Source organism: Pseudophryne corroboree, chromosome 4 (assembly GCF_028390025.1).
Source record: "Pseudophryne corroboree isolate aPseCor3 chromosome 4, aPseCor3.hap2, whole genome shotgun sequence".
Taxonomy (NCBI): Eukaryota; Metazoa; Chordata; class Amphibia; order Anura; family Myobatrachidae; genus Pseudophryne; species Pseudophryne corroboree.
In genome coordinates this window covers 640,269,361-640,295,457 of record NC_086447.1, presented here as the reverse complement: position 1 = coordinate 640,295,457, position 26,097 = coordinate 640,269,361, and the positions used below count along the sequence as shown (strand labels likewise).

Here is a 26,097-nt window from a genome sequence, read left to right as displayed (position 1 = left end):
TATTTCAAATGTACATACCCATGCATATACTTATACAGCACTGTATCAGTGCTAAATTGATTGAAGACTTATAATTCCCACGTTAGGTGGAGCTGGTACCATGTATTATAGAAGGAAATATATTACCCTGCTTTTGAGTCACGAACTAATATTCAAATATTGCAACAATGAAACTCTAATCCTATCATGCACACTTAAAGTGTAGTGAGGTATTTCTTAATGTAATAAACTGGGATAGATGAAACATTGTTGCTAAGTATGTGACTCATGCAATGAATCCTGGAACTATGCACAGTACAAAAGCCTTGCAATGTAATATATACTACCCACACACAGAGGGAGCTGTTTGGGGATATATTATAGAGTGATAGCATATATAGAGTCATATGCAGACATATGAATTAATCTCTCATTAATAGTGTCAGTCCACAATAATAAATTGCCTTATTACACTATATTGGATTATGTCTGCTCAGTGAATCACGGTAATAATTAAAGCCCAGCTGGTCATATTTATGACGTAATGCAGAAAGATATTCAGTAACTATGTGGAAAAGATAGATTAATATCTCCTGTATAATGTCATTAGACAGTAATAGGCCGTCTTGCTGCACTGTATTAAGTTAGAATCCCCGTGATACTTTATATCTGCTGTTCGTGCTGGTAATGCATCATTCTTAATACAGATAGATACTGGATAGATATACAGGGATGAATGTTATAGAAAAAATATGTTAATATCTCCTGTATGATATTAATACGCAGTGGTTAGCTATCTAACTGTACTGTATTGGATAGTATCAATTTTAGTGGCACACGGCAGCGCTTCGAACCCGCTGTCCGTGCTTATAATATGTAGATCCTATTACACACAGATGTTAGATAAGATATGCAGGAAGAGTATAAATCTCTTATTCCTGTTATGCCTGTATGTATCGATGTTTCATGTGCAGTACAGATTAGCCACAATCAACTCTCGTATTAGAGGATCTTAAATTGTGCCTGTATGTAACGATAGCAACTCTTAAATAGCGTTTAGCCACACTTGGTTGTATATGTGCAGGTGTATTACACGCTGCATGAATACATGGAGATAGTGACCCTGTATATAATTCAAAACAGTCAGTAAATCCGTATACGTGTATGTGCTACACTGTATATTATTAGTGTGTAGCTATAAATCAGTTAACAAAAACACTGAGTGTAAATTGAACATAAGGACAGTGTTACACACAAATTGTATCTAAAAGAGGAGTCACTGAATTTCTCTCTATGTTAAATATAAATCCCCTGCTCTCTCTCGTGTTGAATCTAAATGGCAGCGTGATCCACAGCACTGAAATAACGTTCTGCTAATTGTAAAAGGCAACCATGCATGCGTTCTCTTTGTAACATTGGTACAATAGCTCCCAATTATGTGGTATAAGTCTCAGAGCATGTAATGCAACATTTGTACATTTAACTATTAATAGTAATTCGGGAACACATAGCGCAAGACTATGCGCATTTCACTCCTATTGAGCTTCCTCAGGGCACTGTGAATTTATGTATCTGGCACTGTGGGGGCATTTATGTATCTGGCAATGTGGGGGCATTTATGTATCTGGCACTGCTGGGGAGGCATGTCATGTGTATCTGGCACTGCTGGGGGCATATCATGTGTATCTGGCACTGCTGGGGGGTCATATCATGTCTATCTGGCACTGCCGGGGAGCATATCATGTGTAGCTGGCACTGCTGGGGGGCATATCATGTGTAGATGGCACTGCTGGGGGCATATCATGTCTATCTGGCACTGCTGGGGGCATATCATGTGTAGATGGCACTGCTGGGGGCATATCATGTGTAGCTGGCACTGCTGGGGGGCATATCATGTGTAGCTGGCACTGCTGGGGGGGTATATCATGTGTAGCTGGCACTGCTGGGGGGGGCATATCATGTCTATCTGGCACTGCTGGGGGGCATGTCATGTCTATCTGGCACTGCACTACTGTAGACATTGTGTATCTGGCACTATACTGGAGACATTATGTGTATCTGGCACTATACTGGAGACATTATGTGTAAGGAACACTGCTGTGGCTGTTATGTGTAAGGCTGCTAATTGTGTGCGTAGAGGGGGTGTGAAAATATATTTATTTATAGTTTGATAATAATAATTGCGAGGCCATGCCCACTTTGGCGTGCGCATCGGGGGGTGCTTTGAAATTTTCTCGCTCAGGGTGCTAGTAGGCTTCATAACAATACAGCACTAATCCCATTTGACCATAAAAAATATTAAAGATATTGATTGGTTTCAATTTCAATGCACTTTTCAGCCTTATTGTATTGTCTATGGAAAGTACAAAAAGCACATCAATATAAATAATTCCTTATTTCACACAAATGTAGAACTGTAGACTTTTTTAGATTAACAATAAAAAGAATGTAGTGGAATTTTGTAGATATTTTCTTAGATGTTCATTGACATACTGTACATATATAATTATTCTGTCACTGTTGAGGGGGCCTAGGGGGTAAGTCCAAGTTGATCGCAGCAGAAAACTTTTTAGCAATTGGGTACCATGTGCACTGCAGGGGAGGCAGATATAACATGTGCAGAGAGAGTTAGATTTGGGTGTGGTGTGTTCAATCTGCAATCTAAATTGCAGTGTAAAAATAAAGCCGCCAGTATTTACCCTGCACAGAAACAAACTAACCCACCCAATTCTAACTCTCTCTGCAAATGTTATATCTGCCCCCCCCCCCCTGCAGTGCACATGGTTTTGCCCAACTGCTAACAAAATTTCCTGCTGCGATCCACTTGGAATTACCCCCTTAATTATGAGTTGATTGCAACAGCAAATTTGTTAGCAGTTGGGCAAAACCATGGGGGTCATTCCGAGTTGTTCGCTCGCAAGCTGCTTTTAGCAGCTTTGCACACGCTAAGCAGCCGCCTACTGGGAGTGAATCTTAGCTTATCAAAATTGCGAACGAGAGATTAGCAGAATTGCGAATAGACATTTCTTAGCAGTTTCTGAGTAGCTCCAGACTTACTCGGCATCTGCAATCAGTTCAGTGCTTGTCGTTCCTGGTTTGACGTCACAAACACATCCAGCGTTCGCCCAGACACTCCTCCGTTTCTCCAGCCACTCCCGCGTTTTTCCCAGAAACGGTAGAGTTTTTTCGCACACACCCATAAAACGGCCAGTTTCCGCCCAGAAACACCCACTTCCTGCCAATCACATTACGATCACCAGAACGAAGAAAAAACCTCGTAATGCCGTGAGTAAAATACCTAACTGCATAGCAAATTTACTTGGCGCAGTCGCACTGCGGACATTGCGCATGCGCATTAGCGACTAATCGCTCCGTTGCGAGAAAAAAATAACAAGCGAACAACTCGGAATGACCCCCCATGTGCACTGCAGGGGAGGCAGATTAACATGTGCAGAGAGAGTTAGATTTGGGTGTGGTGTGTTCAATCTGCAATCTAATTTGCAGTGTAAAAATAAAGCAGCCAGTATTTACCCTGCACAGAAACAAAATAACCCACCCAAATCTAACTCTCAACTCAACTCAACTCTGAAAGTAACTCAACTCTGAATTACCCCCATAGATACTTCATTAGAGTTGTTAGTATTCTTAGATGATTTTCTGTATTCTAAGTACTCAACCACCAGATAAAGAATCATTCCAAGCAATAACATGGTAAGTACTACATACAGCTTTACAGAGATACACAAAAGATTGCTGTATGCAAATGCTATGACGAATCCAAGAGATTCCCAGAGGCGATAATTGGCAAAGGCGGCTTCTTTATGGTCATCAAATAAAACACCATAAAAAGCTGTTAAAAACATAATAAAAATATGTCATTTTACTTACAGAATATTATAATGTCAAACTAATTTATATATATATAAAGGTAAGTTGGCATTTTATGTTTTTAATTGAAAAGCAATAGCAATATTACATTACATATCCCAGCTGATATTGGATTATTGGGAAGAAGCATTACACAATAGGTATTTTTATTGCATATCATGCATGCCATGTATTATGTCGACATTCAGAATGTTGACACTAGAATAAAAACATGGTCTGAATGTTCATAATATTGTCATGGTAACGACATTGTGAATGTCAACAGTTACAATGTTAAAAATACCGGTTTAGGGTTAGGATGCAGTTAGGGATAGATTAAGGCTAAGGTTAGTGGGGGTCATTCTGAGTTGTTCGCTCGCTAGCTACTTTTAGCAGCTGTGCAAATGCATTGTTGCCGCCCACCGGGGAGTGTATTTTCGCTTTGCAGAAGTGCAAACGCTTGTGCAGCAGAGCGCCTGCAAAATTATTTTGTGCAAAACAAGACTAGCCCCGTAGTTACTCTTCGTGTGCATTGATTCTAACGACGGAGGGACGGCTTTTGACATCACACACCCGCCCAGCGTTCGCCCAGCCATGCCTGCGTTTTCCCCGTCACGCCTGCGTTCTTCTAGGCACTCCCTAAAAACGGTCAGTTGACACCCAGAAATGCTCATTTCATGTCAATCTTCCTGCGTTTGGCCGTGCGACTGAAAGCTTCGCTAGAACCTGTGCAAAACCACGAAGGACTTTGTACCCGTACGTCGCGCGTGCTCATTGCGGTGCATATGCATGCGCAGAAATGGCAATTTTTAGCCTGATCACTGCGCTGCGAACAATGGCAGCTAGCAATCAACTCGGAATGACCCCCAGTGCTAGGGTAGGGTAAAGGGCTCTAACTAAGGAAATCGTGTTGTCGAAATCCCAATTGTCAACATGCACAATGTTGACATTGTGACCAGGTCCACATTCTGAATATAATCATTAAGACTACTGTATGTTGACAAGTTGTATCACTCCCATCATGCACCCATTCTAAAGCAACTTATAATAGACAGTACCCATACTTACCTTGGATACAATAGTCATCACTTATTACTGCATTGATCCAAACTGCTAAGCTTACATGTTTTAGTAGAATTCCTGGGATTTAACCTCCTTGCTGTCTTCTATAACCATAGTTTATTGTAATATTATATAACACTTCTGTGTAACTGGTGGATAGCTACACTATGGAAGCTACATCTGGCAGTTTGAAGATTATGGGGTCTACTTATGTAGAGTAGGTGCTAAATAGAAATATATATTGCCATTTATCACAATTATACAGATTCTAGCAGTACTGCAATATACTAATCCTGGGCTACTTCTGGAGCCCCAGCAGAAATCCAGCACCTCTGTAGGGTGTTTTCTACTTCCACAGCGAGCAACCTAACAGTGGTGGTCATTCCGAGTTGTTCGCTCTTTGCCATTTTTCGCAACGGAGCGATTAGGTGGAAAATGCGCATGCGCATGGTACGCAGCGCGCATGCGTTCAGTAATTTAGCACAAAACTTTGGAGATTTGCACAAGCTTGAGCGACGTTTTTTCATCGCTCAAGTGATCGTAGTGTGATTGACAGGAAGTGGGTGTTTCTGGGCGGAAACTGCCCGTTTTCAGGGAGTGTGCTAAAAAACGCAGGCGTGCCAAGGTAAAATCGCAGGAGTGGCTGGAGACGCAGGGCGTGTTTGTGACGTCAAAGCAGGAACTAAACGGACTGAGGTGATCGCAATCTAGGAGTAGGTCTGGAGCTACTCAGAAACTGCAAGGAATTATTTAGTAGCAGTTCTGCTAACCTTTCGTTCGCTATTCTGCTAAGCTAAGATACACTCCCAGAGGGTGGCGGCTTAGCGTTTGCAATGCTGCTAAAAGCAGCTATCAAGCGAACAACTCGGAATGACCACCAGTGGCAGTAAAAGGTCATTGTGAAATGCACATGTGTGGCCACTAACTCTGATAAAGTATAACCTTTCCAGCTTTACAGGTCCTCATTGCCTGGTATAGGGTAATGTCCTCTCAAGCTTTTAGTTTTAGTTGTTGCCAGCATAGAAGGCTACTGGGATGGAAGAAAGCAGCGCTACATAGGCAAACACTGGAGAAAGACTGTTTGTAATTTGTCAGATTTTAACCTTTTCATAAATTGAGAGAAGGTAAAAAAAAAGACTTTCCGCTAATAAAAACTTTTCTCACCTTTATAAATATACTTCTTCAACTGATGTGTTTTACTAAGAACTTTAGTTTTAATGTCAGTTAGGCAAGGCAGGCATGATTTCAATATTGTAACCGCCAAAGTAGCGTAATTTCCTGAAATCACTGTCAGATACTGTAAGCCCCATTATTATCATTATTATAGTAATTACTTTATTATTATTATTATTATTATTATTATTATCCCCATCCTTTTTTAATTTGGTTCTCCACACTAGCAGGGTAATACCCCTGCATGTATGGAGATGGGACATGCAAGACTGAAGTCATATCTTAGTATTTTAATACCCCTGCCCACCAATAAAAATTATGAAAAAAACAGCAATAAGGGAGGAAACAAAACCAACACAAAGAGTGAAAAAAGACAGTATGGGGCGGATATATATTGGAATGTTGGACGTCCGGAGCTCCAAGACTCCAACCGAACTCGTACTTTTTTTTTTAAAGCAGCAAACGTTTACAGGGCAAAACCAACCTGGTTTTGACTTGTAAACGTTTGCTGCTTTAAAAAAACGTTTGAGTTTGGCCGGGGTCTCGGAGCTCCGGCTGTCTCGCATTCCAATACATTTGGTCCCATATGTGGGAGAAAATGAACAGAGGAAAAACCCAAACACAACACTGACACAGACGAAAAGACAGATGGGGTGGGGACCGGGTGTGGAAAGCACAAAGAAGCCGTGCTTATAAAGAAGAGAAAAACTTAAAAGAGGGGGGAAAAATACAAAAATGGGAATAAAGAATGAATGGAAAAATGCAGTACATAGGGGAAACAATATCCCAAAAAGAGAAATGCTTAAACTGTCTAAAACACAATGTACATCCTGCAAATAGATTTTGGAATGTAACTAAATAATGATCAATAAAAAATAAATGTTCATCCAACATTCTGTACTTTGCAAAACAAAATGAACAAGTGCAAAATATGCAGAACAACATGTTATATCGTTAGACCTCATTATTTTTGGTATTCTTGGTTCTGACCTAAATAGCCACTTCTAGTATTCACTTTGTCTTTTGTATTAATGAACATCTGTGCATTACCCCTTCTATTACTATTTATGCTGGAGAAAATGCCAGGTATGGTCTTCTAGTACAGTAACTTGTAGGTATGGTTGCAGCATTTGTATTATTTTCCTATGATGGATTGAATTTACAAAGCACAAAATGGCCACTTTACAGCACAAAAATAGATGTGTGCATATGGTTGCAGAGCAAGATGTTTTAATTCGCGAAGGGACAAAATGTCACACTAATAGAGTTAAGGTGAGCAGAGTGCTGGAGTACCAAAATATAATATGGTGTAGGCACACCGGTATGCTCTTATTTACAGGCCACTGTAGGGACAAGATTTTGTCAAAAGCTGTAAGCGTAACACCAAACAGTCTATAACCTAAAGCAATTAGAGCCTTCAGTCAGGGCTGTAACAAGGTGTGTGTTGCGGAGTGTGCACTGCACATAGCGCGGCAGGGTAGGGGGTGCTGTTGGAAGCACTTGTTCATTATCTGTTTTAATTACTTTCACTTGCAGTTTTTTGAAGTCCAGCATCTTTTGACGCCCATGTCTCCCACCCCCACCCCTTTTGTCGCTAATACCTATACAGCATTCATGGACTTGACTTGAGAGCTCTTTATTGTTCAGTCGCACTGTACTTTATTACATTTCGGGATGCTGACATGCCTGGTATTCAATACCTTTGCCTATGGCATTGCAGTCAAATACTGTATACATTGAGCTATCTGTCCTTGCATAGAAAGCTAGAGAATTCTAAGCTGGAAAGTTCTAACTATTTGAAACTTACCTTGTACTTTGTGATGGGGATCAGTGTTGCGGCTGGGTAGATCTATGTACTGTGTGGCTGCAAGGAATTGGATGTGTGGCTGTACACTGCATGGATCTGGTCAATTATGGTGCTGGTTATTTTTTTAAGGGGTACAGGTAGCTTCATATAGTTAGAAATATCATACTTTGTATGTGGGATCAAGTGGCTCGGTGGGTGGGGTGTTTAGCTAGGATGCAGCAGGAAGTGGACTTGAGTCATGGGTGTGACTGTATATTGAAATGCGTTATTTAATAAGGGGTATTATGGCTGAATGGTGGTAAGCTCTTGGGTTGAGTGCATGGATGTGGCATAATGTGGGCTTGTGTCCACATCCATTTTCTTGCAGTGTTCTATAAATGTGCGTGTATGTGTACAGTATATACATCTATATATATATATACACAAACGATCCTCGGCACTCCGTTACCAGTAATGGCGCAGCCTGCCCGGTGCCCTCCACAGCCAAACAGCAATATAGAAATGTAATTGGCGGCACTCCTGGGACTAATTCAAGTAAATAAACGAGACCATATATATATGTCCTCCAATGGCGGCACTTGGGATGGATGGAATAAATAAATACCCTGAAAAGGCAACTTTTCAGCGCTTCCCGATGCTTTTATCAAACCAATTATATGCAATACAAAGCTTTATATACCCACAGCCCCAATTAGCACAATAAAACACACCCCCATTTCCTGTTAGAACAAGTGTCCAGACAGGAAGTGCTCATAGTTACTAAAGTAACAACATATACAGGGCGGGATGTACTAACCTCGGCCGCCGCGTTGTTTCGTTGTCTCTGCGATCTCATCTAACCACTCCGCTGCCCGCCGCTTCCCCTTAGCTCCCCCATCTGTTTTCCATCTCCTCTCCCTCCTCATCACCACCGCTGCCACTGAGTACTCATATCGCTACGCTCCCCCTGGCCATTGGCACATGTGCACATCTCAACAAGTCCAACAAGTGAGTGAGCGCATGCCCGGAAAACCAGTGAGATGTGCGCATGCACCAATGGCCAGGGGGAGCGCAGCGATATGAGAACTCAGTGGCCATGGCGGTGATGAGGAGGGAGAGGAGATGAGAAAGCAGATGGGGGAGCTAAGGGGAAGCGGCGGGTAGCGGAGCGGTTAGATGAGATTGCAGAGAAAAAGGATTGTGGGCGGAGGTAAGTACATCCCGCCCACAATGAGTAAAAACAGTGTGGTGATACACACTACATAACATTAAAAACAATCATGAATACAATTTAATATTGAACAATCTGTCAGGTATTCTAGCTGACCTGCACCTTCACAATAACATATACTTTCAATCAAGATATTACTGAAATGATGAGCAAAAAGCCCTCAAATTCAGATTTACTACTATAGATTTCCAATTACACATAACAGAGCTGGTTCAAATCAGAATAATGATGCGCTGCCTTATCCATCTGCTATGTATATAAAGTCTTATTAAGGGATGTCAAAGTCGAAAAATATTGTAATGCATATGCCTTGCACTAACCCCATGCACATGCCCGCCTGCTCGTGCACTGAGTCCGCCGTGCGTGCACATATCCGCAATTTGCGTAGGATCGCTCCGGCGATCATGCGCGTGATATGGGTATTTACGGCGGAGTTTGTGAGCGCGTAGAGGGTTATTAGAACATTACATATTTAACCCAAATAGTGTACATTTTAGACATAACTCCCTTGCACCACGTCAGCGAGTATTAATAGTTTAAACAGTTCCAGGACTAAGGGATTCGCCTTTGCATGATAGGAAGGGTCAGATAAAGGTTGGAAGGAGATGTCTAGTATCCAGCTGTAGGGTATTTTGAGGGTAACATTCCGGTGTTGGTTAGAGAAAGATCGCATGTTCCTGCGTATAGTTATGTGCAAAAGTAGAATATAGATATTAACTGTATTTACTGTATATTATGTATGCGATGGGAATCTAGAGGATACCACCCACAAGAGCAGTTGGGGAAAGACATCGCCCATCTATTCAAATCCACCTATGACCTCTTCTGTAATGTAAAGACACATCCCTGTGTCCAATGGACAATGAGATTACAGTGACCATTGTATTGTGTATGCATGTTGTGTATAAAAAGCCCATTGTTGCCTGGCCGGTCAGAAGACTCTGAACGCTTTCTATCTGACTAGCGGAGGACCAGCCGGGTTGCACTTGCGAACATTCTCACGTATGTACATTCTCTGTAGCCATTATTCTGTTTAGATTTATCTTGTTAGCCTGTAGTGTATGATTTGTACTGTTTTACCTTTTGGAATAATCCACGGTGGCCTTAGAACCCTGTGGTTTCAACTACAAATCTGTGTTGTGTCTTCACTTTCCTGCAAGGGTTTTTAAAGTGTATTTATCTGTATAAGGTGTATAAATATTGATAAGGTGTACGCAATGCGGGTACTTTATACCGTCAGAGCTACTTAAGGTTTAAGGTATAACATCATTGCAGTACTTTGCTGCTAAGGGTTTAAAGTGTAATCATATCATTGCATTGTATCATTAACAAGGTTTAAAGGTTATCAATTGAATGTGCGCACGCTGTGTGTACTCTGTACACTCAGCGCGGCGTGTGTACGCCAAGTACGTACCACGTGCGGAACTCTGTACGCAAATAGCGTACAAAGTGTGTAGCATGTGTATTCAGTCTAGCGGCCATAGCGGCTCCACGGTAAAAGTGTATTTAGAGGTATAGCTTTTCGGTCTAAGATAATATCGACATTATCAATTGGGAGCTCATCCGGTTCTTCCTCATACCCGCAGCCTAGCAGGTTTACGAAGACTTTATCTATCAGCAAAGGGCGGAAAGGTATCCCCTGTAAGCCTACTCTTGGTCGGTGGATACACTAGTGCTTATTAGATAAGCGTCTGCCCTGCATGGTTTGAAGGGATGCTGGAGGGATCCGTAAGGTAAGAACGCAAAAGCTATTTTTAAAGTCTGTGAAATTTCTGTTTGGCGCCAAATGCGCACACAACACACACATACACCTGTATTTTGTACTTTGCATATCTGCTCGCATTATTGCCATAAGCATTGATTACTAGATTCATTTTGACCTGTACTGAGAAAATTTGTTGCTATTTAGTTAAAATATAGTTAATAGTTAAGAAAGTAAGTGTAAGACGCACACGCAGCCTGGCCTAGTTGTAAAGGTTTATACAGTAGAAACTGTGTGTTGTGTTCAGTAAGCGATTATGGTTAAATATCGCTTACATTTATAGAAGTGTGGGTTTTGTAGTACTGCGGACGTACGGCCTTTGTACACGTGTCTCGGACAGCATACGGGACTGCGTACGCAATGTAAAGGCATACACATGTGGCGTGTTCACGCAACGTGCGTAAAAGTATGACCGCTAAATACAAATCACACAATAGCATTGTTTTAGTTTAGGCGCGAGACGGTAGCCACGTGATAATAGCACAAATTGATCAGTTTTCCAATATTTCGTTTAAAAACCTTTTTTTACTGTATTACCTCTGGAACTAAGGCTGTTTTATCTGAATGAAAGTTAATTTTCTGTACAGAAAAACCAAAGTGTATATGAGTGAACGAGTGTGAGTGTGCAAACAATAAAGGTTTTGTGGACCCAGGGAATTCGGGATCGCGTAGGAGATCACACCAGGTGAGTGGACACTTGGTGGCGTGAGAGTGGCTTGCTCACGTTAACATTGATTAAGGTACAAAGGAGCAAGTAGTAGATAACAGCAGACCAAGAGGTCAGCGAAGTCAGAAAACCGCTGACAAAGTCAAGCGAAGCTCTGAATACCGCGGCCTAAAAGGTCAGCGAGGTTTTTGTGTAGAGAGCGCAGCCCAGGGGGTTGGCGTAGAACCCATATAGGCCCGTTCAGATACGCTCCGGCTGAGGTTTCGCAGCCTGAAAAACGATTCCATTGGTCGCACGGCGGATAAGTAACAGTATCCTATACGCTGGGCGATTGGACCGCGCGTTCGTGGGTGCAATACTTAGCCCACCGCGATACCCTTTTACGAGTTTTGCGTAAAATCGCGGGATCATTGGCGCTAGGTGTAGCACACGCAACCTGATTTGTGTAACAATTTTTTTATTTTAAGGGAGTTTCGCTGGTCACTCAGGAAATATCCAACGACCAATATTTACTGGGAAGGGTAAGTCACTCCCACACATTTCCAGTAAATAGAGGTTAACAGGGGCCCTAGGTTGGGTACGTACCGGCGCTGACGACAGTGCTTAGGTGTATTGGCCAACGTGGGCGTGAGTGGGTGAGAGCACTCGTTGAACTTTCACCGTTGCCTTATAATTGAGTATTTTGGTTTTTTGTAGGAATTAGCTGAGAAGGCAATACCTGCAAAAGATGAGGGCCAGTTGCTCAAGTAAGGGACGATCAAACAGGGTTCAGGTTGATATTCCGCTGCCCAAGGGGTCGGCGAGGTACATAATGTGTGAGAAATATGGATCACATGCAGAGGTTTTATGCAATGAATGGGAACGTATGACTGCGGAAGATAGGGAACCATTCCCTAAGGTAGGCAGTTTTAGTCCAGAGGTGTTGCAGAATTTAAGGATTAGGATATGTCTGTTAAAATCCCGAAAAGAAAGGATCAGACACTCAAACTGTTTACATTTATGGCAACGAGAGAGTGATATGCAAAGGGAACTAGCTCACGCAGCCGGTTCCAACCCTAGCAGGAAACTGATTGCAACTGCACCACCACCACCGTATATTACAGGGGAGAAAGTGGCTACAGACAATAGCATACTAATATATGATAAGAGTGAACTTGATAAATGTATTAATGCTAACCCGTGCAAGCTGTATCCCATCTTAAACTTCCCTCAGGACTGCAAGCAAGAAGATGAGCCCAGCACGATATCGGCACTCTCTCTAGCAGCCACCATACAATACACACAAGTGGGCACAGCCCAACCAGTAAGAACAGTAGCAAAGGCCCCTAGCGGAGGGACAGGTGAGGTCGTGTCCACAGGTAAGTAGTACGGTACAGTACATTATGCAGAGACAATTGCACCTCACATTGTAGAAGCAACCCAGAATGATGTAATTGAACTAAATACTGTCAGGGTGATCGCAGTCCCCAATGGGAAGACTGACGCTCAGGGAATCACTCCCGTCAGGAACATTGCTATGCATTGTCCTTGGTCCCGGACAGAATTGAGAACAATTATGTCTGAATTTCCCGATCCCAGAAAGGATCTAGCCGCATGTCAGAGGTTTATTAGAGAACTAGGTAACGCCACCGAACCCACAAACAAAGATTGGCGGACAGTGCTACGGGCATGTTTGCCCTCCAATATTGACCCTGTGAAATTCATTGCTGATTGCAAATTAGACGCAGAAGTACCTCTCACTGATGAATACACTCAGGAGAATGTAAAACAGATCAATCTGCAGTTAGGGGTATATTTCCCTACTGTTGTCAAGTGGAATAAAATCTTTTCCATAAGACAAAAAGAAGGTGAAACTGCTTCTGAATATTTCCATTGAGCACTGCAGGAAATGGCTAGATACACTGGGGTCGAGTACATTAAGGAAAATGTACATCATAGAGAGGTAGCTGTGTCCGTAGTAATGGACGGCTTGAAAGAAACGTTGAGAACAAGGGTACAAACCACTCAATCTAACTGGAGAGGTATTTCGGTGGCTGCATTAAGAGAGTCCGCTATCGAGCACGATCGGAACATCATTAAGCACAGGGAGTAACAGGGGGATAAGCTGATGACCGTAAGTATCAAAGCCCTGACAACTAAGCCACATCAGCCAAAACCCCAGACCCCTGATGGTAAGTCGTATGTAGTGAAATGTTATAATTACAAGAGGGAAGGTCATTACGCACAGAACTGTAATTATAAAATCAACGTATATCGACCCCCTAGACCAGAACATGACTCACAGCATAACACACGTAATTGGGATCAGGGACAGCATAGGAGGAATTTTGAGCCACATGCAGGGGAAACAAGGAGGTACCCACCTAGGAGGGACTGGCAGACCTCTGAAAATTCTCAGCTACCCCCCTCACATATTGTAGCTGCCAGCGCGCTGCCGGAGGGTCACAACATACAATAGGGATTAGGCCACACCTGTAGTTTGCAGCCAGTGAAGTTGATTGCTAGCCTTGGAAATGAACCCGAGGTTACAGTTGATGTAGCTGATAGATCACTACCTTTCCTTGTAGATACAGGGGCGGCCAGGTCAGTGTTAAATTCAACGGTAGGTATGAAAACCATGGGTAAAACAATTTCAGCAATGGGGGTAACAGGAGTAGTGCAACACTACCCTTTAAGTAGACCAGCGGAGATTACGATAGGGCCTTTGCAGACCAAGCACTCCTTTTTGCTAGCTGCATCGGCTCCGACTAATCTACTTGGGAGAGATTTATTGTGTAAGATGAGGTGTGTCATTTATTGTACTCCTGAGGGTGTCTTCTTAGATATACCCGAGAATCACGTTCAGGAAGTGCAGGATATGTTAGACACCCCACAAAGGTTGATGTCACACTCTGCTGTTATAGACAGGTGTCCATCCAAGGTAGAGGAAATGATCTCCCAGATACCGGAATCCCTCTGGACCAAAGATGGACAAGACACTGGATTGATGGCAAATGTAGCTCCTGTAGTAGTGCAAGTAAAAGATGGTAGGATAGCTCCAAAAATCCCACAGTATCCTCTGAAGCCAGAGGTGGAATTAGGAGTGTACCCAGTCATAGAGCGCTTGCTACAACAGGGCATCCTAGTTAGGACGTCCAGCACTGCCAATAGTCCCATCTTCCCTGTGAAAAAGAGTGAGGGGAGGGGTTACAGGCTAGTGCAGGATCTAAGGGGGATAAACAAGATAGTTGAGAGCCAATTCCCGTAGTGCCAAATCCAGCTGTCATCCTCATGCAAATTCCCCCTACTGCGAAATTTTTCACTGTCATTGACCTCTGTTCTGCTTTCTTCTCGGTCCCTCTGCACCCTGACAGCCAATATTTGTTTGCATTTACATACAGGGGAGTACAGTACACCTGGACTCGCCTACCCCAAGGTTTCATTGACAGCCCAAGAATTTTCTCCCAGGCTTTGCATGACTGTTTGCAATCCTTTCAACCTGAGAGCGGATCAGTATTAATACAGTATGTAGATGACTTACTGCTGTGTTCAGATTCACTTGAGTCATCCTTGAAAGACACGAAACAGCTTCTGTTTCACCTTTCTAATACGGGACACCAGGTTTCAAAGGATAAGTTACAGTTGTGCCAGACCAAGGTGAAATATTTGGGACATTGCTTGACACAAGGACTGAGACACCTCACCGCTGATAGAATACAGGCGATTCGCGACATGACTCTGCCACAAACCCAGCAGCAGATCCGCACTTTCCTTGGAATGTGTGGGTACTGCCGAAACTGGATCCCAGGGTTCTCCATACTAGCTTTACCTTTGCAGGAAATGGTCTCCTCGAACAAACCAGATGGGATCTCTCACACAGATGAGTCCGAACTGGCATTTGAGAGACTTAAACAATGCCTATCACAGGCACCTGCATTAGGCATGCCAGATTATGGGAAACCTTTTGAGTTGTACGGTACGGAAAGTGCTGGGTGTGTGGCAGGAGTCCTAACCCAGAGACATGGTGATGCCAGCAGGCCGGTAGCTTACTACAGTGCACAGTTGGACACCGTAGCACGGTCTCTCCCCACATGCTTGCAAAGTGTTGCAGCGACAGCCTTGCTAGTGAGTAAAAGTGAAGATGTAGTGTTGGGACACAACTTGACCATCCATACACCTCATGCAGTATCAGCCTTACTGAACTCTGCCCAAACCAGACATGTCTCATCAGCACGGTTTACAAGGTGGGAATTAGCACTAATGGCACCTGTAAACATCACCATAAAGAGATGCAGCGCACTAAATCCTGCAACTTATCTCCCAGGTGTGCCTGGACAGGCACAAAGGGTGGAGGATGAGAGTGATGGTGAAGGAGGATTTAGTACAGACATTGACACACATGATTGTATGGAATATCTGAACCAAACTTTCACTGCAAGACCCGATATTAGTGACAACCCACTGGAAGGCGTAGATTTTACTTTTTACACTGATGGTAGTTGCCACAGACAGACAGACTCGGGAGACTTGTGTACTGGATACGCAGTCGTAGATGACAGAGGTATCATAGAAGCTGAACCCCTGGGCCCACCGCACTCAGCACAAGTTGCTGAGCTGGTCACCCTAACCAGAGCGTGTGAATTGGCTAAGGGTAAGTCAGCCAATATATATACAGATTCTAGGTATGCCTTTGGAGTAGTGCATGATTTCGGGGCCCTATGGCGCCTCAGAAATTTCATGACGGCAGCTGGCACACCTGTAGCGCATGCATCCCATATAAAAAGGCTTCTAACAGTGATACAGGAACCTGACAGAGTGGCTGTTCTCAAGTGCAAAGCCCACACTTACAGTCAAGACCCAGTGTCACTTGGTAACATCCGGGCAGACGAAGCTGCTAAATCAGCAGCCAGCACCCCCATACAGACAGATATCACACAACTGATGGTATTCAATACCGTCAACACACAAAAATTAAGTGAAATGCAAAATTTGTGTTCTCCACAGGAAAAGGCAGTCTGGAGGTCAAAAGGATATGGCCAGGAGTCCTCAGGACTCTGGACAGATGGACAGGGTAAGCCAGTAGCCCCCAGAGCATATCTTCCAAGCTTAGCTGAGGCGGCACACGGTCTGACTCATCTGGGCAAAGAAGGTATGTGTAAGCTGGTGAGAGCCTACTGGTGTGCGCCAGGATTCTCTTCTCATGCGGGTAAGAGAGCAATGACATGTCATCTGCTTGAGGAAGAATATTGGAAAGTCAATACCAACAGAACCATCCCATATCCCTCCAACAGCCGGCCCTTTTCAGGTAATACAAATTGATTTCATACAGTTGCCACCCTGCAGAAATTTAAAGTATGTGTTAGTTTGTATTGACGTGTTTTCAAATTGGGTAGAGGCGTTCCCCGCTGCCACAAATACTGCTACGTTCACTGCAAAGAAAATTGTGCAGGAATTTGTGTGCAGATATGGTATCCCTAGGATAATTGAAAGCGATAGGGGTACCCATTTTACAGGTGAAGTCTTTCAAGTTATGTGCAAATGGATGGGAATTAATAGTAAGCTGCATACTCCGTACCGCCCACAGGCGAGTGCGAAAGTGGAAAGAGTAAACAGCACTATTAAGAACAAGTTGAGCAAAGTGATGGCTGAAACTGGATTGTTATGGCCAGAAGCTTTGCCACTTGTATTGTACAGCATCAGAACCACTCCCAGGTCCCCCCTTAACCTATCACCCTTTGAGATTCTTTTTGGTCGACAACCCCATGTAATGATTGACCCCCAGGATGATTTGAAATGCAAAAATGAGGTGACTGTAAAATATATGGTTAAGATGAGCCAGCAGTTGAGGAATCAAAACAGAAATCTAAAGCTGGTGATTCCTGACCTACCAAACAGTAATTGTCATGACATTGAACCTGGGGATTATGTAATGATTCGAAATTTTCTACGCTCAGGTTGCCTTATTGACCGGTGGGAAGGACCGTACCAAGTCTTACTAACCAGCACGGTAGCATTAAATGTTGCCGAGAGAGAGACTTGGGTCCACTCGTCCCACTGTAAGAAGGTCGCTGACCCAGAGAGAGCCCATGACAAAGAGCAGAGTGTAGAGGAAATCGTATCACTGGAGTGCCTGTTCCGGGAAGGTTGAGAGGCAGGACTGTTGTCACGGCACCTGAGCACAGAGAACTACAAGACCAGAGGCGGTTGTCGCACCAAATTTCTTTTTCCTTTTTATTATTTTCTCCATCTCCCATTACCCTCCTTTCCCCCCTTCCTTGCTTCTTTCCCCCCCCCCTTAACAAGATGGACTTACCCCAATAGACTGCATTCCGGGTTTTCCTGTTGACCCTGTTGTTGACCAGAGCAGTCTATTTTGGTGAGAGTACCAGAGAGGTCGAGAAAGGATCTGGAATGGGTTCTGATGACAAGGACGGATTTGTAGAATTCCAAGAGCAACACATCCACCGAGCAAAGGCGAGTATCAGAAAACGATCTAGTAGTCAAGAAACTAGGAGGCACTGTGAAGGGTTATTGGCTGAGGAAAATTGTATTTGTAGAAACTGTTAAAACATAGTTGAGGACGGGTGCATCCAGAGATGTCAGTCCAGCCTTAATATCAACATGGACCGTCATCCATTGAGTGATTATCACTCATTAGTGGGTAAGGTTTTAAACCAAACAGAATGCTGGGTGTGCTCACAAGTACCTCAAGGGCAGAGCAAGTCAGGACTAGTACCGTATCCATTAACAATAGATGAGGTACTTGAATTAAGGGATGGGAGACCGGTGGACAAGAAATTTAATATTTCTAGGCCCCCTAGTTTGAAGCTCCACCAATATCATGTGGATAGATCCTTAGTATGTTTCAACATTTCCAATTCCCGAAAGCCGGGAAATTGGGAAGTGACATGGAATAACCAAACCATGGCATTTTCACACAGAGCCGACAGAATGCCCGTAGACTCAGAACTTATACGCCAAATAGCCGACGGTGGAAGGTATTATCGGTATAGGTATACTCTAGGAAGTAGGACCATGCGGGTTGGAGAAGTATCACCAGGGTATTGTGCGCATATCATACAGCCTGATACGTGTACTGAACAGATGAGAGAGTTAGGGATAGGATTTTTCACTTGGAAGGCTTGCAATATGGTAATGTCATATTCTGTCCCATATGTTCTCCCCGATGATGCATATTTCATATGCGGGAGGAAGGCGTATAAGTGGCTTGCCCCAAACTCAGAGGGATTGTGTTACATTGGAAGAGTGTTGCCAGAAGTTATGACCATAACCCATAATAAGATGAAAGACGTTCACCACAATGCTCAAGCTCCTTACACTCACACTCACTATGAACACATCGTTAAGAGACACCTTATAGATAGGACAGAGCACGCAGCCTCTGATTTGATCCACAAATCCACCGGGATTCAATTCCTACTCACGTTAGATATCACCCGTACCGCCAGAGGAATTATAAATTATAGGTATATTCATGCGCTAGCGAATCTGATAGATAATATCACTGAGATGTATGATGACACCTTCAGGTATACAGGGAGGGAGTTGCAAGCTTACAAAACGGAACTGATCCAGCACAGGATGGTTCTAAATTATATCACAACGGTGACAGGCGGGTACTGTGTCACCTTGGCAACTCAGTATGGTGTGAAGTGTTGCACGTACATCACAAACAGCACTGATGACCCAACCGAGGTCATAGATCAAAAGATGGACTATATCTTGCAATTGAAGTGGGAGTTCCGAAGGAGACACAACCTTACCCTTACTGCTGTGAGTAATGAACTAACCGGCTGGGTCTCATGGTTGAATCCACACAATTGGTTCTCAGGTTTAGGAGAATGGGCTCAAAATGTTATCGTGAGTGTAGGAAAGTTTCTCCTTTGTATCCTGGGAGTTGTCATAATGATTGGTTTGATATTTAGATGTGTTCGAATTTTAACGCGGCGCAAGCACGGTACCAAAGTGATGAGTTTGAGGAGCGGGGGCATTGTTACAGCAACTGATTTAATTTATGACCCATCAATAGAGACAATGTTGTGATAAAACGTGATTCCATGGTCCGTTTCTTTCACCCGTTTTTCCTCTGTTTTTCTCTCAGCAAAAATATACCCATCCAGAAAAGACTTTGATGAACACTCTCAGCAAAAATACACCCATCCGGACAAGACTTCGATCAACACCCAAGAACGATTGCACAAATGTTATGTGATTGTATTTGTGATACGTGTCTTATCTTCATCTCTACAACCTTCAGGTAGTGACACACATAGTCGACAGGTGATATATATACATATTAGCATTCACATGTGTTCCCCCTCCATGTATCATCAACTAAATGTGCACCCCATTTGTTGGGACAAGAAGCCGAAAAGAGCTCGGTAGTGTTTGTTGGCCCACTTACAGACCCTTAATACGGGATGAGAAGGATTTAATGTATACTTCGCAATACCTCGAAGCTTATCTAGAACATATACGGCACAATGATACATGCCCCTCAGACATGGATTTCATACATACATGCTTTTACTATCCCACTAGGTCATACATATCCCGCCTACACCTCTCCTCCTACCATCCAATTATTTTATGGATAATGTATTGTATATTTTTATCCAACCATCTGTAGATATTGTATTGTATATTTTTCTGTTTAATGTTTAGATAGTGGCAGTTATTGTTGACTGCCAAAGGGTGGACTGTCAAAGTCGAAAAATATTGTAATGCATATGCCTTGCACTAACCCCATGCACATGCCCGCTGCTCGTGCACTCAGTCCGCCGTGCGTGCACATATCCACAATTTGCGTAGGATCGCTCCGGCGATCATGCGCGTGATATGGGTATTTACGGCGGAGTTTGTGAGCACTTAGAGGGTTATTAGAACATTACATATTTAACCCAAATAGTGTACATTTTAGATATAACTCCCTTGCACCACGTCAGCGAGTATTAATAGTTTAAACAGTTCCAGGACTAAGGGATTCGCCTTTGCATGATAGGAAGGGTCAGATAAAGGTTGGAAGGTGATGTCTAGTATCCAGCTGTAGGGTATTTTGAGGGTAACATTCCGGTGTTGGTTAGAGAAAGATCGCATGTTCCTGCGTATAGTTATGTGCAAAAGTAGAATATAGTTATTAACTGTATTTACTGTATATTATGTATGCGGCGGGAATCCAGAGGATACCACCCGCAAGAGCAGTTGGGGAAAGACATCGCCCATCTATTCAAATCCACCTATGACCTCTTCTGTAATGTAAAGACACATCCCTGTGTCCAATGGACAATGAGATTACAGTGACCATTGTATTGTGTATGCATGTTGTGTATAAAAAGCCCATTGTTGCCTGGCTGGTCAGAAGACTCTGAACGCTTTCTATCTGACTAGCGGAGGACCGGCCGGGTTGCGCTTGCGAACATTCTCACGTATGTACATTCTCTGTAGCCATTATTCTGTTTAGATTTATCTTGTTAGCCTGTAGTGTATGATTTGTACTGTTTTACCTTTTGGAATAATCCACGGTGGCCTTAGAACCTGTGGTTTCAACTACAAATCTGTGTTGTGTTTTTACTTTCCTGCAAGGGTTTTTAAAGTGTATTTATCTGTATAAGGTGTATAAATATTGATAAGGTGTACGCACTGCGGGTACTTTATACCGTCAGAGCTACTTAAGGTTTAAGGTATAACATCATTGCAGCACTTTGCTGCTAAGGGTTTAAAGTGTAATCATATCATTGCATTGTATCATTAACAAGGTTTAAAGGTTATCAATTGTGTGTGCGCACGCTGTGTGTACTCTGTACACTCAGCGCGGCGTGTGTACGCCAAGTACGTACCACGTGCGGGACTCTGTACGCAAATAGCGTACAAAGTGTGTAGCATGTGTATTCAGTCTAGCGGCCATAGCGGCTCCATGGTAAAAGTGTATTTAGAGGTATAGCTTTTCGGTCTAAGATAATATCGACATTATCAGGGAATACATTTATCACGACATTAACCCCTCCTATACAAGAAGTCTCCCCCTATAGGAAGGCTTGCATTCCAATATTCTCATTTAGCCCCCTAGGGGTCAATGAGTCACGTCGTAGAATCCATTCAGCCTCTCTCTGCAGCAATTTAGTGGATCTATCCCCCCTCTGGGGAGGGGGGACACATGGTCAATAATCGGATATCTTAAGGAAGAGAGATTATGTTTGGCATAAATGAAATGACGCGCCACTGGTTGGATACTAGATCCAGTATGGATAGCTGCCCATATGGCAGTCCGACGTTTCTTTCCTGTGAATGGATTGTGGAGAGTCGCTCCTGTTTATAAAAAGCTACAGGTAGTACAGTTAGGACACTTAAAGCACCAATTTTTGGGTTTTCCTAAAAAGGTACTACTTTGTTTCTTCCCTAACTGTGATATATAATTCCGCACTACTGTAAATAATCTCTGCAACCTCTTTGTAAAAATGTTAAGAACATGGATTCCAGTTGTTTAAACCCTAATACTCTGTTATCACAAATACGAAATGCTCTTAAAAACTGAGAATACGGCAATGCATTCTTTAGGGCGGCTTGGTGTGCACTCGATACTTGTAACAGATGTATTTCTGTCTGTGGTATTCGTAAAGAATGCTGGTGATAATTTACCAGCATTTTTAGTAAGACACACATTGAGAAAATTGACCGTCATCTTGTCTAAAGTATAAGTGAACTTGACTCTGCTATCGCTAGAATTGTGTGTCTCAATGAGGCAGCAAAATCTTGTGCTGTTTCCTCCTACACAATTAAAAGATCGTCAATGTAATGGAAGTATGCTACAATCCTGACCGCAACATCTTGATAAGCGAAAAACAACTGTTGTTCAATAACAAACATAAATGCATTGGCGTACGATGGGGCCAGTACACGTAAGGCGATGTCATATGTGGTACTTGATTCCTGTGTATGGATGGTGGAACGTTGGTCCTGTTTGTAAAAATCTACATGTCATACAATTAGGGCATTTAAAACAGCCGTTTTTTGGTTTAGTAAGTAATGTTTGGCTCGTTTTCTTCCCTAGCTGTGACATATCATTGTGTACCAAATAAACTTTGAGTTTTTTTTACCTCTCCGATAACAAGTCATCAAGGACTTATCGCATAATGCTCCAAGATCCTTGTCGGACGTAATCATAGGTCAAATAGGCTTGGCCTTATTATTAGCATAAGTACTCATATGTGTGTATTTGCTTACCCAAACGTGTTGATTACTATTGGTTTTTCTATCCCTAGCAATCAATAATTGATCTACGGGAATAGCTAGAGCTTTCTTCTTAGCCTTAATCTTGCCTACCAAGCTGTTGGTCTGAGTCGTTACTTATTAATCCTGAATGCCGGCATTGGAGTTTTATATATATATATATATATATATATATATATATACTGTATATATATATATATATATATATATATAAACATTTATGGGAAGGGGCATCATAGCGTGGGCTTTCTCTGGGATCAATTTTGTCATGCCCCTTCCCTTTTGGCTTGATGAGAGTGCTAGGAAGCTGTAGTCCAAGTCTTCATTTATTTTGAACCCGAGTGCCGCCATTGGAGCCTTATATTACACATAGGCTATGGGCTGAAGGTGAGGTGGGCACCGGGTTTAGCAACTTATCGTTTCCAGTGAGTGCAGGAGCTTGGGGACTTTATATATATACATTTGTGGGAAGGTGCATCATAGCGTGGGCTTTCTCTGGGATCAATTTGTGATGCCCCTTCCCTGCAAGGACATGCTCCTTACGTCACTGTTGCAAAATGGGGTGGAGGAGGGGAGGTGCGCCAATACTCTTTCTGGCACAGGGCAAAAAAATCTACTTACAGCTCTGCCTTCAGTGATAATGTACAGCATTGAACACTGGCTATAATGCAACCAGGGCCGGATTAACAATGGAGCTGATGGATCTGCAGCTCCAGGCCCACCAGCAAAATAGGCCCACTGCATCTGCATACTGCTATGCTGATGTAATTAGGAAAAATTATTTCCTTATAACAGCTGGACAGTGACATGGTGGTCTGGTCATCAAACAAGCAACTCCGCTCTATTACTGCCGGCTGCAGGGCACTGGGAGAATCCGGCGGCACTAGGACTAGCCTTGCAGTGTAGAAATGAGGGGGATGAGTGGAAGGAGACTAGGTCCGGCTCTGCTATCACCGCGTATGCGGCTGATAAAACATAGCAAATAGGGTGCTGGGCAGCCCGGACCACATCCCCAGCCTACCCGGAGACCATGCTGCATCCCTGGGTGGCTCTGACGACTCCTGCGGTGTTCCTTTCATTGGCGGCCGCGGAAGGACAGGCCTCCTGTTATACTTTCTGTGTGTCTGGTGCTGGTAGGTGCCCCCTATTTCAGCATTACCGGAGCCACCATCTGCCACTAACAGGTAATATAAATATTATATTACATACTGTAACACAGAGCTCTGCATTATGTAGCAGCACAAGTGAAAGTGCATCCTGCAATTTCCCCCTCCTACCCCCATAACCAAACTAATCCCTTCTTCTCCCTCTGTCACCAAGATAACCCCCCTTCCTCAGGCTAATCCCCCTCCTCCCTCTGTCACCAGGATAATCCCCTATCAGCAGGCTAAACCTCCCCTCACCATCTTAATCTCCCCCTTCTCCCCTGTCACCAAGATAACCCCCCTTCCTCAGGCTAATTCCCCTCCTTCTCCCTTTGTCACCAGGCTAAACCCCCCTCACAAGCCTAATCCCCCCCTCCTCCCCCTATCACCAGGCTAATCCTCCCTCCCCCCCCTATCACCAGGCTAACCCCTCCCCTCCCCCCCCAGCAGTCTAATCTCCCTCTCCTTCTCCTGTCACCAGGCTACCCCCCCCCCCCCCCTTACCAGGCTAATCCCCCTGTCACCAGGCTAATCCCCCTCCTCCCCCTGTCACCATATTAATCCCCCCTCCTCCCCCTGTCACCAGGCTAAACCCCCCCCCCCAGCAGCCTAATCTCCTAACCCCCCTCCCAACACCAGGCTAACCCCCCCCTCCCCCTATCACCAGGCTCTTCCCCCCCAGCAGTCTAATCTCCCTCTCCTTCTCCTGTCACCTGGCTACCCCCTCCTCCCCCTGTCACCAGGCTAATCCCCCTCCTCCCCCTGTCACCAGATTAATCCCCCCTCCTCCCCCTGTCACCAGGCTAAACCCCCCCAGCAGCCTAATCTCCCACTCCTCCTCCTGTCACCAGGCTACAACGCACCCCCACACCAGGCTAATCCCCCCCCCTCCCCCTGTCACGAGGTTAATCTGATATTTCCCTCTGTCAAAAGGCTAACTCCCCCACCACCAAACTAATCCCCCTCCTCCCTCTGCCACCAAACAAACCCACCTCACCAGACTAATCCCCCCTCCTCTCCCTGTCACCAGGCTATCCCCCCCACCAGGCTGATCCCCCTCCTCCCCCATCACCTGGCTGATCCCCCCCCCCACCAGACTGTTCCTCCCCTTGTCTTCCTCCGATCTTTCATTGTTCTTCTCCATATCTCCCTCCCATCTTCCTCCCATCTAGCCCGTTCTTCTTTCCATTCCCCGAGTGCCTCCCATCTTCTCCTGCTCTTCCACCTGTCTCCCTCCGTTCTTCCTGCATCATCCCGTCTCCCTCCCATCTCCTAATGTTCATCCCCGTTTCCCTCCCATCTTCCTCCCATCTAGCCCCTATTCTTCTCCCTGTCTCTCTCTCTTCCTCCTCCCATCTAGCCCCTATTCTTCTCCCTGTCTCTCTCCCGTCTTCCTCTCATCTAGCCCCTATTCTTCTCCCTTTCTCTCTCGTCTTCCTCCCATCTAGACCCTGTTCTACCTCTTGTCTTCCTCCCATCTTCCACTCTTCTTTCCTCTTTTTCCTCCCCTCTTAATAAAATAATTTTTGTAATACAATAATTTAAGAGCTGAGATTTTTCTGTTTCCAACGTGTGTGTGTGTGTGTGTGTGTGTGTGTGTGTGTGTGTGTGTGTGTGTGTATATATATATATATGGGTTCACTACGGCTGGCCGGCGGTCGGGCTCCCGGCGCCCAGCATACCGGCGCCGGGAGCCCGACCGCCGGCTGACCGACAGTGTGGCGAGCGCAAATGAGCCCCTTGCGGGCTCGCTGCGCTCACCACGCTACGGGCACGGTGGCGCGCTACGAACGCCACACTATTTTATTCTCCCTCTATGGGGGTCGTGGACCCCCACGAGGGAAAATAAGTGTCGGTATGCCGGCGGTCGGGCTCCCGGCGCCGGTATACTGAGCGCCGGGAGCCCGACCGCCGGTATACAGAAGACCACCCATATATATATATATATATATATATATATATATATAGTAGGTGCCCCGGTGCCCTCTTACAGGGGACTGCCCCCCTAGATACAATATCAGAGGAAGAAAGTGGCACTGGGAGTCTCCAAATAAAGTGCATAAAATAGCAAAGATGCTTTTTACTTCAACGTTTCAGGGTTTCCCCCTTCATCAGGATGAAGGGGGAAACCCTGAAACATTGAAATAAAAAGCATCTTTGCTATTTCATGCACTTTATTTGGAGACTCCAAGTGCTGCT

General features: G+C 44.2%; 1 protein-coding gene across 1 annotated transcript in view; it reads right to left on the bottom strand.

The window, feature by feature from the left end:
* Window positions 1-2,861: 2,861 nt before the first annotated feature.
* Window positions 2,862-26,097, bottom strand: part of LOC134910084 (protein unc-93 homolog A-like) — a 175,389-nt gene continuing 152,153 nt past the window's right edge. Inside the window, exon 8 of the mRNA XM_063917724.1 lies at window positions 2,862-3,829. Within this exon, the coding sequence (XP_063773794.1) occupies window positions 3,576-3,829 (254 nt within the window). The 3' untranslated portion in view covers window positions 2,862-3,575. The remainder of the gene's footprint in view (window positions 3,830-26,097) is intronic.